The 16,277-nt window shown below is 40.5% G+C and overlaps 2 protein-coding genes across 2 annotated transcripts; both read right to left on the bottom strand.

Annotated features, from left to right (window-relative positions):
- Positions 1-7,316: 7,316 nt before the first annotated feature.
- On the bottom strand, positions 7,317-7,984 carry LOC147880269 (putative scoulerine-9-O-methyltransferase OMT3B). Its single transcript, XM_087371134.1, has 2 exons — positions 7,899-7,984; positions 7,317-7,804 (listed from the first exon to the last, which is right to left on the bottom strand). The coding sequence occupies exons 1-2, from the start codon at positions 7,938-7,940 to the stop codon at positions 7,502-7,504; spliced, it is 345 nt and encodes a 114-aa protein (XP_087227260.1). The 5' UTR covers positions 7,941-7,984; the 3' UTR covers positions 7,317-7,501.
- Positions 7,985-7,997: 13 nt separating this feature from the next.
- Positions 7,998-8,489, bottom strand: LOC147880270 (desmethylxanthohumol 6'-O-methyltransferase-like). Its single transcript, XM_087370392.1, has one exon. It carries the CDS (start codon positions 8,487-8,489, stop codon positions 7,998-8,000), a length of 492 nt encoding a protein of 163 aa, XP_087226518.1.
- Between the last annotated feature and the right edge of the window lie 7,788 nt (positions 8,490-16,277).

A 16,277-nucleotide genomic window follows, 5' to 3' on the forward strand; every position in this document is an offset into this window, starting at 1 on the left:
AATGATGTGCAGACTGCGGAAAGGAGCTTCTCATCCCAATCCATGCGATGCCTATTCACCAGTAATGTGGTAACCCGCTTGGCTATTCGCTTGAGGGTAGTAAGACAATGATTTTTTGTGAATCACCATATAGAAGGTCATCATCTCCTTCACCACCTGTGCCACAAAATGTTTCCCTCTATCAATGTGTAGGGGCCAAAGGCCCTTATGGGGTAAGGAAAAACGAGAGACTCTCAATCTGGAGAGGAAGATACAAGAGAGAAGATGGAAGGAATAATTTCTTGTTTGCATTGCATGAATAATTGTGGATATAAAGAGGCTCATACCCCTTCATGCCACAAATACACACCCCTTGGCATCCCACCAACACCACTTTTGGCACCATTGTACCATCCCCCACACACACAAGAAGGTCCCAAACTATTTGTCTCTCAACCAATAGATCTTGTGCAACTGTTTGAAAGAGAGGTGTTGGTGAGGCTTCAATAGATATTGTGGAACATACTAATGTGATGAATGCTAAGATGATGCAAGTGAAGAAGCCTTGCAAAGATGGCTCAAGTGAAGAAGCCATGCTAGCATAAGAGGGTCTTTGAAGATAAGGCATAGGCCAAGAAGGCACCTGTTGAAGTCAACACCTGCTCATGGTGCATAAAAAAGGATTAAAGAGGTTGCTAGGAACCACCCAAGAGAAAACAAAGTGCATCCATTTCTTGTGCAATGCAATGAAGGCATTCCCCCATTAATTTGGGTGTTAGGGGAGCTAACACTCATTAATTTGGGTGTTAGGGGAGCTAGTGGAGTGGTAAACATTAATATATTATCCTGGAATCTACGAGACTATTGTGGAAAGGTTAAGCAAAAGAGATGTTTATCTATGATTAAGAGTAGAACCCCTATTGTGGTGCTTCTCCAAAAATACAAATGTGGTGAGGAGGCTAGCCCATAGTTTTCACTTAGACAACTTGGATTTTCTATGTTGGTAGATTGCCCAGTGAGGGGCTAAGGAGGTATTGTTGTGTTGTCTAAGAGAGTGCATGGTTTATAAGAGGATTTTAAGGATAATAAGGGTGTGTGTTTGATTGGTGCAATCAATGTTTCTGGGTTTGTCTTCCCCATGTTGTGAGTGTATGTGCACTTGTTGGAAAGATTTTAATCTTCTTTGTTTGGTAACAATTAGTTACTAAGGGGTGATTGGAACATGACGGTGGATGTTGGGATAGATCTCATCCAAGGAAAGGTTGGCTACAACTAAGGCATGTGTCTCATAGTATGATAGGTTAAAGCTCCTCTAAAGGTTCTTGGTTAATGAGCTTTGGAATCCCTTGGCCTCATTAGAAGGATTGTTTCCCAGGTTCAGATGGCTTTATAGTAGAGTTTTTTTGTAGCATTCTAGCATATGCTAAACTTGATCTAGTGAACATGGCTAATGCAACAATGGACAAGGGGTTATCTTTCTTAGGCAGATGTTAATGCAAGTCTCATGAATTTCTTTCCGAAGCATCAAAGTAGATTGAAGTTGAGGGACTAGAGGCCCATAATGATGCTAAATGCCTCATATGACATCATTTGTTACAAAGGCCATCGCCCTAAGAATTTGGGGGATTTGCATGCAACTAGTTGGCAAAGAATAAAATGGTTTCATTAAAAGCAGAAAGATTTTTGAAAATATCCTTAATGTTTCTTCAGCTCTAGAGTATGCCTGCACCTTTGGTCAGAGATGCATTTTACTTGGCTTTGATTTTGATAAAGATTAGGACCATATTGGATGGGACTTTATTGATGTAGTCCTTGAGAACTTGGGTTTTGGATCGATATTTGTCACGATGGTTTTGAATTTTTTTGGAAATTCCTTGGCAAAATAATGTGCTGGGATGGTGGGATAGAAGGCCAATTTGATCTTAGGTGTTTGGTACATCAGAGGTGTCTGAAACACAAATTGATATATGGGTATGTGCCTAGGAGTCCTATGCTAGGAGTGTGTGAGTGTAGGTGTGCTAGAAGGTTCTAGTGTGATTGAGAGATTCATGGGCTTGATTGAGAAATCAATGGAGTGATTTGTGGATCTAGATGCTCTACTAAGCTCACATGTGAGGTCACTCCTGGATGTAACTTGTGCCTATATATTGGGCATTGCTCTCATGAATAAAGTACTCTCCATTTTGGTTCACTTGCTGAATCCTTCTTGCTACTCCAACGTGTGGTATCAGAGCATGCTTCACCCTCCTTGAGACCTCCTTGAGTGCCATGTCATCATCTTCTTCACAATGAAGGATTTTGAAGCTTTTCTCCCCTTTCTTCCCATGAAATTTCCTTAAGCTTGTTCTCCTTCATCTCTAAACCATTCTCCGCGCCCTTTGATCTCAAGCATCTCCATGACGAGGCAAACCCCTGGCTAGGAGGAATTAGAAGATAGAAGCTTCCACAGCCCATGCCAACTCTATTCACAATCAGTGCCATTTCACGTAATGCTGCCTGCTAGAGCCACCATTCATCAAATACTCTGAGATGAAATTAGGCGACCTTATGAGCCAACTGTTGGTGAATTTTGAAGGAAAATGATCAAGTATCTAAGGCGTATCAACGAAAAAACAAGTCAACAACAATGAAGCTTCTGGCAATGGCATCCTGACGCGTTTTTTTGCTCAAGCTTGGTACTGGCTATTCTCCATCAATAGACCTTTCATTGCACATTAAATTCCCTCAAAGAGCTACTCTCATCTAATTGAATTTGATCCTCCAAGGTTGCTCTGTTTTCTGCAAGCATTTTTTGACAATGTTTGAAGTACAAAAAATGCTAAGTTGATGCTTAAGGTATGAAGTGGGGTTAAAGTACAGTTCAAAGACTGCTCTTTCAGTTTGAAGTTCAATTGGCATTGATTTCTTGTCAAAATGCCAAGTTCTCAATGCCCTTCCAATGCTAAGCACTTGAAGAAGACTACAAGAAGGACAAAGTACAAGGTAAAGAAGACCCTAGTTAAGAGGATTTGGGAGAAGCCAACTGGTTATGCATATGCCAAAAAACTAGGTTTTTCTGAATTTTTATCTAGCAATTTGCATTTATATGGTGAAGGTGATTTCTTTGTTTAGAAAGACTAATCTTTTGTAAAGGGATTAGGCACTACCATTAAATTGGTAAGACCTTCCCAAATGGCCTCCAAAATCAAGATAGATAAGTTTGAGGGAGAGGGTTTTCATACTTGGCAGACCAAACTGAAATTTATCCTCATGAAAAAGGGGATCTGGAATGTGGCTAATCGAAAAGAAGAGAAATCAACAACTAGGGAAGGAGAAGCTTTATGGCTCCCTAAGGGTGAAAAAGCACTAGCCATGATTGCTCTTAGATTGAGTGATTCTTTTATCCACCGCATTGATGACTGTGAGACTGCTCATGCTGCATGGACTCATCTTGAGCATGTCTTTGGAGCACAGGGGAGATGTTCCAAGTTTAGCTTGCTCATCAAATTCTTTGATCTGAAATTGGATAGAGGAGAATCCATCTCTTCACATTTAAATTCCATGAAGAGCATACTGACTCAGTTATCTGGCATCAAGTTTAATCTTGATGAAGACATTGTAATTGCTATCTTACTCTCAGAAGCCTAACTGAGGAATATGGCACTATTGTCACCACTCTCACCAATATACTAGAGATTAGTTTGGTGGAAATTGAGGCATTCCTCTTGGAAGAGGAAAGGAAATCAAACAGAGGAATGACTACAAAGAACATGGGGCATATTTAGCCAAAAGCAACTTCAAAGGCAAGAGCAAGATGAAGTGCAACTTTTGTGGAAAACCTGGACATTTTGAGAAAGAATGCTATGCAAAGAAGAGATGTTCAGCAAACCTTGTGGAAGAAGCAGAGACAGAAGAAGAAAAAGAACCAGAGGATGTTAAAGCTCTCACTGCTTACACCACCCAAGTTAATTTTGACAAGGGTGATGACCCATATGTTTTCTAAGTTGTTTGTGTGTGAGGTCAATAATGGTTCTCTGCGATGGATAGTCCATCCTTAAATGATTGTTAGTCTTTTGTTTGAGATTTTTCCTTGTTGGACTCATGGGGATTTCCATACATAGTCATTGTCTATCTCCCAGTTGTAAACCAAGAGTCCTAGGAGTGAGTCACAGGTTGGGGCCATGTGTGTTGCCACATGATGGTGGGCAAGCCATGGAGCATCCCATGTACTCCTGCTGAGGGATGAAGTCATCAATTTGTGGGGGGAAATGAAGGACAAATTGATGTATGGGTGTGTGCCTAGGAGTCCTATGCTAGGATTGTGTGAGTGTAGGTGTGCTAAAAGATTCTAGTGTGATTGAGAGATTCATGGGCTTGCTTGAGAAGTCAATGGAGTGATTTGTGGATCTAGATGCTCTATTGAGCTCACATGTGAGGTCACTCCTGGATGTAACTTGTGCCTATATATTGAGCATTGCTCTCATGAATAAAGTACTCTCCATTTTGCTTCACTTGCTGAATCCTTCCTACTTCTCCAACAGTGTCCACTGGCACCATTGGTGTTTTCTCTCTTCACTATGGCTCTCTTTAGTTTGATAAAGGATGGATTTGAGAAAGGTAGGATTAAAGGGGTAGTTCTCCCTTCAGGCAAGCAAATGTCTTCTAAGGGAGACCAGTCATCTCCCTTCAACATTGATGTGTTGTTGGCCTTATCTAAGGGCCATGGTGCTATTAATAGTGTGGCCAGCTTGGAAACCCCTAGTCTTTTGTCGAGTGCTTTGCAATGGCTTCAAAGTGCTGGAGGAAATGAAAAGCTTGCTTCATGATCTTGGCATGGTGGTGTCAAAAAATGACACTTTGTTAGGAACTTGTGTCTTGGGTGTGTTATCTATTTTGTAGGTCACCTCTTACTGCTTGGCAGTGCCGGCTAAGCGTAGTAGGCCCTCTTAGTTAGCCAAAATTTGTATAAAGGTCCTTTTAAAAAAGATTGACTACCCCCCACAATAAAAATCGCTTGTTTAACTACCCCCACACCCTTTTTTTAATAACGAAATTGCATTTTTAAACACACCACACATGACCCACCCAACTATTAAAGAATTAAAGGTAACGTACATATGAAATGTATTGTACCATATTAAAAATTTTGTACAGTACAAATACCAAAACTACGTTGAAGAAAGCTTCATGTATACATTCAAATTAATGTAGAGTTTTATGTTACCTTGTGCTCATCACTCTTCATATATATTATTCCCTCCTTAACTCTATCCAGAATCTCCACCTTTATCATTGATGAGTTGAGGCATAAGGGGGGGTGCCATGGAGAGGCATGAGTAGGTAGAGTGAGGGAGGTCAAACAACCAATGGCACTAAGGAGGTGGGTGAGTGGAGTAGTACAAAAGTGGGAGGTGTTGGGAGGGAGTAGGCATAGGGTGGAGTGAGGAAAGGAGTACAGGGGTGACCAAATGCAAGGAGGAGATGGCACAAATAAGGGACATGGGCAAAAGGTCGAGATGGCATTAGAGGTGGGTGGCACAAAGGGGATGTGAACATTTTTCTATGGCACCACAAGTAAATAAATTATTCACAATGGAATAATTACTCTTTCCAAACAATGCAATTTCTTGTGTTAAGAATGCCTTTGTGCCTTATTTCTAATTATAGGGAAAGTGAATAGATGTAAGGAATCTTGGAGAGAACATCTACAATTTTTAATTAATCACACAATCCTAATGGTGTTGATAGCTTTTGGAGTGGAAAACAATTGCATGAATATACTAATACAAGCTAGCTTGCTCTTGAAACATGGAGGGCATCATACATACATGCATCTACAAGAACTATAGCCAAAGATTCACGTACCACATACATGGTCAATTTCGTGTTATTCGATAAGATAATTAATTCATTGGGCGTTAACTCTAACATAATGGATGTTGGGATGACATCAGGATGGAAAAGTTTCTATGACAGAGTGAAGGGATGAAAGGTGGATGAAGTTGTATCTTGCAAAACTAGCCTCTGCCAGAAGAGCTTGCCATTATGCTTTTGTTCTTTCCTGCCCCCTGAGCTATGGGCTATCATGAGCAAGTCCAACGTGAGCTTCATTTGGTTGAATGGGTCTGATCCCTCTTTGTTTGTCTCCAGAATTGCTTCCACAATTATCACTAAATTCCCAGTATTAGAGATTGCTTTGTGACAGTTCTTCAGGACCTTGAGGCAGCGTTCATTGTCCCAATTATGCATGATGCTCTACCAAGCCATTCCTCTGTTGAGTTTTTAATGCTCCAAATCTGTATGCCTCCTCTTTGGAGGAGCTCAATGAAAATTTGAAATGCTTACCTTTATTAAGAGGGCGTCTGTTGATGGTTGCTCCCTCACATCCCCTCTTCTGGTGGCTAATCCCTCACCTTCTCTCTCCTCATGGCAAGATACCTCTGCTCGCGTGGCTGCTCTCTCAGCACTCCCACCTTGCCCTCCCCTCTCCTTGTGGTCTAACCCCCCCACCTTGCCCTCAACATCTCCCTCCCCTTAGCCCCTCACCTCTACTCACCACCCCTCCTCATGGTCTATACTCACTGCCCCTCTCAACTTCATTCCCCCACCCGCATCTTCACAATTGCATGCTTAGTCCCCTCACATCCACTCACCTCCCTTTCCTCTAGCTGCTCTCTCAGCCCCCCTCACCTGTGCTCTTCTTCTTGCAGAAGCTCTGCTACAATGGAGAGCACTAACTGGATTATTTTGGGCTCCCATTGGGGCCCCTTTATATAGGGCTGAATATGCCTTGATCTAGCTGACCAAGCCTCATTAAGAGCCAAGTTGAACATGCCGAACATACCCTAAATCTTCCCCACCTTGTTGCTGTACAACCAACCAACTGTCTGGGCCAACGGTCCTCCAGCCTGCTAACTGTCCTACCTACAGCTCTTAGGTTCTACTTCACCCCGTCCTCCATCCGGCAAGGTCTACAACCAAACAACAATTCTCGTACACCTATCGAAACCCGATCCCCCCTCCTTCAAGTGCACAATCCTCCAGACTTCCAAGTAAATTCTCTCGAGCTCTAAATCAAGGTTGTCCTTTAGAAAGGTCCTTGTCTTCAGGCTCCACTTCCCGTAAACTTCCGATCATGTCTCAGATACTATGTTCGAAATAATCCTGAAAAAGGGTATCCTGCAATGGAAGACTGATAGCCTTTACATGCGGAAGTGTTTAACTACAAAATCTAGTTTTCCAAAGAGTCTGTGACATGCTACGTATGTCCTTCATTGTGCTCCCCACTGCCTGTTTGTTGCCCGTGTGGCAGCCCCTTCTTTATGGAGTGGAAGACATATGCATCAATAGGATTTGGATTCGAAAACAATTGCATCAATATACTAATACAAGCTAGCTTGCTCTTGAAACATGGAGGGCATCATACATACATGCATCTACAACAACTATAGCACGTACCACATACATGGTCAATTTCGTGTTATTCGATAAGATAATTGATTCGTTGGGCGTTAATTCTAACGTAATGGATGTTGGGATGACATCAGGATGGAAAAGCTTCTATGACAGAGTGAAGGGATGAAAGGTGGACGAAGTTGTAGCTTGGAAAACCAGCCTCTGCCAGAAGAGCTTGCCATTGTGCTTTTGTTCTTTCCTTGCCCCCTGAGCTATGGGCTATCATGAGCAAGTCCAACGTGAGCTTCATTTGGTTGAATGGGTCTGATCCCTCTTTGTCTGTCTCCAGAATTGCTTCCACAATTATCACTTTCCCAGTATTAGAGATTGCTTTGCGACAGTTCTTCAGGACCTTGAGGCAGCGTTCATCGTCCCAATTATGCATGATGCTCTGCCAAGCCATTCCTGATCTGTTGAGTTTTTTAATGCTCCAAATCTGTATGTCTCCTCTTTGGAGGAGCTCCATGAAAATTTGAAATGCTTACCTTTATGAAGATGGCGTCTGTTGATGGTATGCTGTTGAACATGTCGCCTCCAACGTGCTCTACGCCTACAAATCAGACATTAATGTCGTGGTGCAGACATTAATAGTCCAGCACGCACTCTGACAAATGGTGCCAAGGAGCCATAGCGGCGGGGCTCGTTTGCACGAGAGCCAAGGGGCCGAAGGATGGATCATCGGAACTGCAGCATCTGCGCCGGCGCACCAGCCATTTGGAAACGGGAGTGAGGGAGTAAGTGGGTTCCGAGTTCTCGAGCGTGGTGAGGGAGAAGAAGCCCTGGGAGGACAAGAACCTGAGAATTCTATGGAGGTAATCGGGCTGATCATGATGAGAAGTCAAGGAGGAGGAGCTACTACTGATTCGAGATGCGATTTCTTGAAGAGTAAGAGCAGCTCGAGGTCCATGGTTGGCCAAGATGTCGGGGATTCGGAGCAAGCAAGCAGCCTTAACAGCCATGGAGGAAACAAAGGCGAAGGTGAGGTTCCATGCCTGGATCTGTCCCTCGAGCTGCTCCTCTTCACTCTCGAAAAGAGGAGCATAGGAGTCAACTATGTGGACGTTCATAGCCGCCATGAGTAAACCAGCAAACCAATAATTGAGTTTGGAGAAGAAGAAGAAAGAAAAAGAAGAAGAAGAAAGCACACCTTTCACTTCAATTTCCTCCTCCATCTTCATTGGGGTTTTTCTTCCTTGTCAATTAAGCAATGCTTGGCGAAATTCTCCATGTAGATTTCTTTCCATTTTTTGAGCCCTGGAAAGGGTCCTAAGGAATGGCTTGGTTTTTAGGTCAATAGTTTTGAAGTTAGTTCATTTGGTCAATTTGACCATCCAAATTGTGGTTACTATGAGCTTTAAGTGTGTGATAGTAATGTGTTTAGGGTTTAAGGTTTTTGTTTGGTTGTGGAGGTCTTAAATGTTCTTGTCTTTTGTCGCGGTAATCCTAAATGGTTTTGTCTTTGTTAGGTTTTTCTCTCTAAAGATAGAGGCTCTCTTTGTCTCTTGTATGACACCACCTTTATATTACTCTTGCCAAAATAGGCAAGTCCTCACTTTTATTTAATGATCCTTCCACCACACACCTCTTTCACCTCTTCTCTCTCTACAAGTAAACACACATATTAGGATGTATATATGCAAACATATTCGAGTGTGTGTGTGTGTCTCTCTCTCTCTATATATATATTAAAATAGAGAGAGAGAGCGCGCTATAAGGAGAGAAGAAGAGCTATGATAAAGAAAGAGGAATTTTGGGAGCGGATATGATGAGTAGCAAGGGTAGGTCGGTGAATTATATACAACGCAAAGGCACCGGGTCAAGCAGAGGCACTGTAGGGGGGATTGCAATGGAGATGGGGATGTAGAGGCCTTGAAGTGTCCTTGTAGATGACAAGGCTGGCCACGTAATGGTCTACTAAGGCACAACAGCCATGAAGAGGAATCATAGCTTATACTAGCAGCAACCAATATATGCTAGTAAACCGTTGATAGGTAATTGCATGGTAGAAACAACATAAAACATAGAGAATGCTCATTCTACAACCATAGAGTCGAGTAGGACAAGCAAAAGAGATAAGAAAAATGCAAAACGGAAAGATCCCACAAATGCATATGTTAATCACGATGGTGTTAGAGAGGCTCTCAAAGTTTGCTAAGAGGCATGTAAGTCTACACCAAGTGTTAATATTTGCAATAGTCCATGAGAGTTGAGTAACCAAGCATTCAAAGCCCATCTATACATAACATAAGTATCGTATGCTCTTTGCTATGCTGAAGGATTGCACATTTATCTAGAAGGCATATGCGGAGTAGTTCATGTAAAGCATACAGATCATTAGCATCTCCCTTACTTGCCAACACACAAGGACACATAGCTAAAGACACAACGACACTGGCAGGTGCCGATCAGATAGCTCAGTAACTACATCCCTAAAGCTACTAATACACAAACAATCCCATTCACTACTATGATAGAAGCCACAGAGATTATACCATGCATCGGCCAACACAAAGAATGTAATCATGAAGTTTTCTTATGGAGCAACGTGTACAAGAAACTCAAAATGAGTTTTAGTGAATACGTATGCCCACCCTAAGAACACATATCAAGAGATCAATTCATACGAAAGTATAAGTGAAGGGTCACCTATCTATTGTAGGCACGAATTCATGCTAGCCATTGTGACCAATACATATATACAGAGGTTTCAAGGCTCCAAAAAGCCACAGATCAAGAGATCATGCGTGACAACAATACCCATAAATCATTGTAGCACGTAATACAAAAATTCTCCATTGTAGACTTGTGCATAAGAGAGCATAAGAGCAACTGTTACGGAGCACACTTAAGGCTAGCTTCAATCAAGCAAGAGGCCATACATACATATTAGACAAAGCCATCACTTGAGAGGTCGTGCCAGCAGTATAATCAATTGTGGACTAGGAGAGCCCATACCTGGGAAGCGGCCATTGCTATGAAGCAGGTTGGGTTGTAAGTGAGGGTGCGACAATGCCCATAGAGTCGCAGTAGCGTGTAGTGGGTAGCCACGGACAACAAGAGTGATGTGGAATATTATAAGGGAGTAGTAGGTAGCTAGAAGATCATTACAAACATTTTCTCACCTTCCTCAACGACGAGGTAGAATCCTGAAGCCGTCGAGATAAGCCACCAACATGGCTTGAGAGATCACCCGAAATAGTAACTTGCCAACTATTGCCAATTCATTAGCACAAGGTGTGAATTATCCACTCGAGCCTTGTCAAATTAACACACCATTCTAGTCTTCAAGGTGACCAAGTAGTATTCACCGTATAGGACCATGGATTAATACATGAACACAAACAACTTAAACACATGCAATTAACATCAAGTACTCTAGAATTAATACTTCTGGTAAGCAACATTATATCCCACGTAGCTTAAATTGGACGCATATTATTAGAATCCACAAAATTAACCTTAAATACATACATGTAACTACGAGAATTCTAAGCCAAACAATATTAACATTATTCTAAGGTTGACTTATTTATATGTCCATACTTGTAGGGGAAAACCGAATCTACTTTTGTAAAGCGCCAAACATAAGATGAAGAGAACAAAAGTATTAAATATAGGTCATTAAAAAATATCCCTAGGGAAACACATAGAAGTCACTCAAAACCAAACAAAGGCATCAAGCATGCCTACAGAGTGCACCATCTTACCCTCATGCATAATATGACCTTAGCACTTGAGGAATTCCATGTATCAATCCTCCATCAAGGAAACAGTTCCAAGAACTCGATAATAGGCACAAATATTATAGACTGACCATAATTGATGAGTGTCCCAAGAAAAACCTGCCTTAGCTGAATTAATGTCAAACCACACTAAAATATGTCATTGGCCAAATCACACCACTATAGTATGTCAAAGGGCTAACATCATGTAAATGAACAATCCATACAAAACCAGAGTAGATGAAAATAAAATCCCCTTCCAACTATCATATTGGTAGTATCACATCCTCCAAAAGGTTCTCCTAGTAACTCATCCATCGATTGGAGTAATGGTACCTTGCATTAAGTGTAACACGCACACAACAATGTAAATGTAAGTATCAGTAACCAATTAGTATATAGCTAAAGAGGGAAATGTAAGATGTGACATGTTTGTGTGTGTGTGTGTGTGTGTGTGTGTGTGTGTGTGTGTGCACGCTTGTGTGCATGCATCCATACATGTGTGTGTGTGTGTGTGTGTGTGTGTGTGTGTGTGTAAGAGTGTGTCTAAGTGTATGTGTGTGTGTTTGTGTGTATGTTAGAGTACACATGGATCTGTGTGTTTGTGACCCACCCCCAACCCAAAGGATAAGACCACATGGTGACAGGTAAGCCCCCCATGTGGAACTTACCGCTCACCCGCAAAGAGATTAATAAGTTTTAATATATCCAACCGATATCAAACCATAACCTAGGAAAGGTGTTATTTTTCAAGAACTGCAAGATATTTTATACTCTCCGGTAGATTAATCAAGAAGTCATATTGGTTATGGACAATACAATATGCGTTAGTACGAGTGTGGTTGAAGGTCCATAAATCTTTATGAACCCTTTCAGTATATTCTTGAATTCCAATATCCAAGGCAATCAACATTTCAGTGATAAGGCCGGTGATATTGGTGTGGGCATTAGTGAGCCATCTAAATGTCTTTTTATGTGCCTTATACGTGCCCATGAGATAAGGGAAAGTTAAATTAGATGGTTGCTCGATCTCATATGATAATGAATATATTCCAACATTTTCTACAACCTCACTTTCTATGACCTAAGATATTGAGAATTCTGGTGAATCAAGTCTTTGCTTGATAGCAAGTCTCATAAGATTTTTGTAGATGAAGGTAGGGGTTTGTGAGGATTTATCCAGCCTCGAAATATATAGATGGTGAGTAAGGTAATCCACTTCATCCAAGATATTTTTGTCTAAAAAGCAGGGCTTTTGGTTGAACCTATGATTTGGGAAAAGAGTTTGAATTTGCTATGGACAATCATCTTAATGCACTTCGAATGTTCTGGTAAGAGATTGATGCCCATCTAGGAACAAAGCTTGGTCCAAGCCATATTTAGCTCTTTAATAACTGGGTAGGGGTTAATAGGCAGAAGGGGTATATGATTAAGGCCTTTACTCATAAAGTCTTGCAAGGTAGGGTGTCTACAGATCAAGGGGTCAGTAGATAGGACATGGATACCGAAGTTATCCAAGTTTTGAGTAAAGGATCAAAACCTTTTAGACGTGGCACAAATGCACACCATGGAATCACTAGAGAAGTCATAGAAGGTGTCCGGTGGTTTATAGAAGGTGGTTGCTATGTTTCTCAGAAATTTCCATCCAAATCCAATGTTATAGGTAGACAATGACTTCTTAATAGTAGCAAATTTCTCAAATACTTCCATAAAGACCGATTCCAGTGAAATAAAATAAAAAAGTTTATTAACAAAAAGCAGATGAATAGACCTTTTTTATTTTCATTTATGTCTATTGAGCAAAGATAAATCATTGGCTTTTTTAGAGATAAATCTTATCTGCTCATCATCATTGCTGAACTCCAGTGCTTTAGAGGTCTCGCCAAAGTCTTCCGAACCACAAAAGGACCGAGGTTTCTTAGTAGAACTCTTCATGGTAGAAGGAGTCATCATAACTCGTTTGAGATCCTTGTTTTTTGCTGGAAGGAGTATAGGTTCAATAGTGTTGGCTGCCAGAGTATTGATGAGTTGAGGTATAAGAGGGGAATTCGGAGTGAAAAGCTAGATTACGAGCCAGCCTCTAGCATACCAGAAATACACTAGGAGTGCAGTTTTGATCTCCGAGGGGAAAAAGGCAACCCAACCAATGAAGGCATACACTAGAGCAGGTCCAAAGGTGAAGGGGAAAAAACTAGACAAGTTCTAGAACACAAACCATAAGAGATGATCTAAGCAGATAATGGAAGAAGAACAAGCAAAATTGGGGTTAGATCTCTTGCATTGGCACTTGAGAAAGGGTCTATAGGTATTCCAGTAATTTTTCAAAAACTTTTTAGGCTCCTAAAGTTTGTCTTGGTTGATGGGTCCCTTAGTTCTGGCAATTAGGGCAGTGTTGGAGCATTTAAAGGGATCTACATCAGAGAGCTTGATTTGTGGGATGTCAAAGTAAAAGTCATTAGACAATAGATGTTTGGATTGGATGGCCAGTGTTTTGCAATGATCAATCACCTCCGCTGAGAAGCTGCAGAAGAGGTCTAAGGAAGAGATCGAGAAAGGGACTCTATGATTGATAACTTCAAAATCCCAAAGCTTATGCTACAATCTGATGGAATCCAGTTCAAGTTGATGATGAGGAAGGAGGAGGATAGCACTAGAAAAGGCCATGGAAATGACTTTTTGACAGGGAAAAGATGAAGCCGAAGAACCGGAATTCAAGGAGGACAAAGCTTCTTTCTCACTGTGGTCAAGGAGGTCAAAGTCAAGTAGCGGATTAACAATTTTCGGAATGCTCTTGATCTCTAGGGGAATAGCTATAATACCATTGAAAAGGAAGAGTTTATTAACAATGGAAGGTAAGGTAGAGAAGTAAAAATTCATATCCGAAGTGTCTTGAACATCAATCAAAGGAAGGGATGAAAGTAGCTTGTTGAAGGCTTCTAGGAAATCCAATTGGTCTTTTTTAGAAAGGACGAGAAGCGTAATCCAATCATTCACGGAAGCAATGGTAAATGCAAAATGGGATTTCTTAAATGAATCTTGCTTTTCAAAGTCCAAGAGCTTCTTGTGGAAGTCTGGTCCTTTAAAGCAAGAGAGGATGCATTGAGTGCCCAAAGACGGAATCAGGATAGTGGGTGAAGTAGCAATATACCCAAGTTTAACAAGGGATGGAATCTATTGGTTTTGTTAAAACCCAACCATAGATAGTATCAAGATATACGAAGTGCACAACATCCATGTTTAGAGCACGCTAATAAAACCATAGCAATTCAACAGGTGAACAAAAGCCTTTATATAAACAAATCATTCCATAATGTGGAATTAACTATATGGTACTAGCCCGACCAAGGTTTAGTTGGGAAATAAGAGTGCATGTTTAAATTTAAAACTCCCATCAAAATAGAACCATATAGTTAATCCCATCATTAGGATGAGAGAGCTAAAATTTGGAAAAAAAAATCTACAAAAGTCAAAAATAGAACCTAAAAAGGATGAAATAGAAGTCAGACTTTTACATAGATTTGACTGAAATAGTATTCAACCAACACATTATTTCATGTAAAACCTCAGATGAGGGATAACAAACTAGTCCATCATGACCAAATTTGGAATACAAAGTTTAAATGCTGAACCCTTCCGACAATTCAAGATCCAAGGTCGGGGTCAACTTACCTACCACCATCCAAGGGAAACTAAGTGTTAGAACATCATAGTCTTAAATGGGAAGACATGTAATGCTTGCTTACCCCGGCTTGTTATCGCTTTTACCAAGGAACTAAACTACCTTTCGGATCTAAAAAAAGGAATACTGGGCAATCGGGATAGGTTACTGTTGTTATAAACAGATTAGTAGCACCAAAAAAGGTGATGGGTAAGAGGAATATTTTGAATCACGGGAAACATGTACTTATTAATGCTCAATAATTGCCAAAGACTGTAACTACAAAAATAAAACCGTACCTCCTTATAGAATATTATAAGATGTGTATAATACAATTAAAGCAACTATCCAAATAAAGGCGAGGTCATCACTTACAACATTACCATAAATTTTATCTAACATAGTGTGTACATATTTAAGTAGAAGCATCCAGAGTTAGTTCAAAATATAGACACATATACATACCAAGAAACCACCATAACCAAGTAACTAGATAAGAGCCTATAAATTTGTTTTTATTAAAACCACAACTCCTATACATTGGAACTTTCTCTTTAGAAAGAAACATGTATAATTCTAAGTGAATGAGAATCCTCTCACAATGTGATATGAAAATCAAGAGAGTTAGCTCTATATATAACAAAAGATATATATATATATATAAATATAAAAATAAATAAATATTTATTTATTTATATTCATAAGAACAATGCCTGTGTCAAACTTGGTCCAGATATAACTAATTCAATCAAAATGACTTTATGAATAAGGAACAAGTGGAGAGAGAGTGTGGTAAATCAATTGTTTTGTTAGCAAAATCTGTTGACAAAAGAGTTCTAAAAGGAACACTTAACCTAGCCAAAGAAGTTTCTATTTCCCCAGGGCCTAGGGGCTATCTCCCTCCATCAATGAGTCTGTCATCTCAAAACTCTCCATGACATGGACCTTGGATCTCAAGTGATAGACTTCTTTTTGCAATTCCTTCACCTGTTTTCTCAACAAGAAGTTTGATGTGGCTTCTTTCTGATAGTCCCAGGCTTGCATTGGTTGTTTTTCTAGATGGACTAGTCTGTTTTGGATTTGGACCCATAAACCTATCATGTACTCTGAAACTTGCACTTTCAGACTTTCCACCTCTACATCTGGCATGAAGGTGCCCATTATTTCAGTCTCCTCATCTACCATGGTCTTTTATTGTTCTTCCATGGGTTTTAATAGTGACAACTGCTCCTTCAACATAATATTTTCCACCTGTAAACTTTTGTTTGCATGTGCCAATTGGTCTATTTCCTCCCCCACAGGTCTAGTTATGTTCTCGAAACAAGTCTATAGCCTCTGCTCCATAGCCTCTTTCTCTGCGAGTTGTTCTTTATATTGCAAGACAAACTACTCCATGCTTGCCTTCTACTCATCGTATTCTTCCATCATAATCCTCATTTCCTTTGCTTTGAAGTGCAAGTCCTCTTTGAGACTCTCCACATGAT

Source organism: Dipteris shenzhenensis, chromosome 32 (genome assembly GCF_047967505.1).
Source record: "Dipteris shenzhenensis isolate YYH24624 ecotype China chromosome 32, Dip_SZ_1.0, whole genome shotgun sequence".
Lineage (NCBI taxonomy): Eukaryota > Viridiplantae > Streptophyta > Polypodiopsida > Gleicheniales > Dipteridaceae > Dipteris > Dipteris shenzhenensis.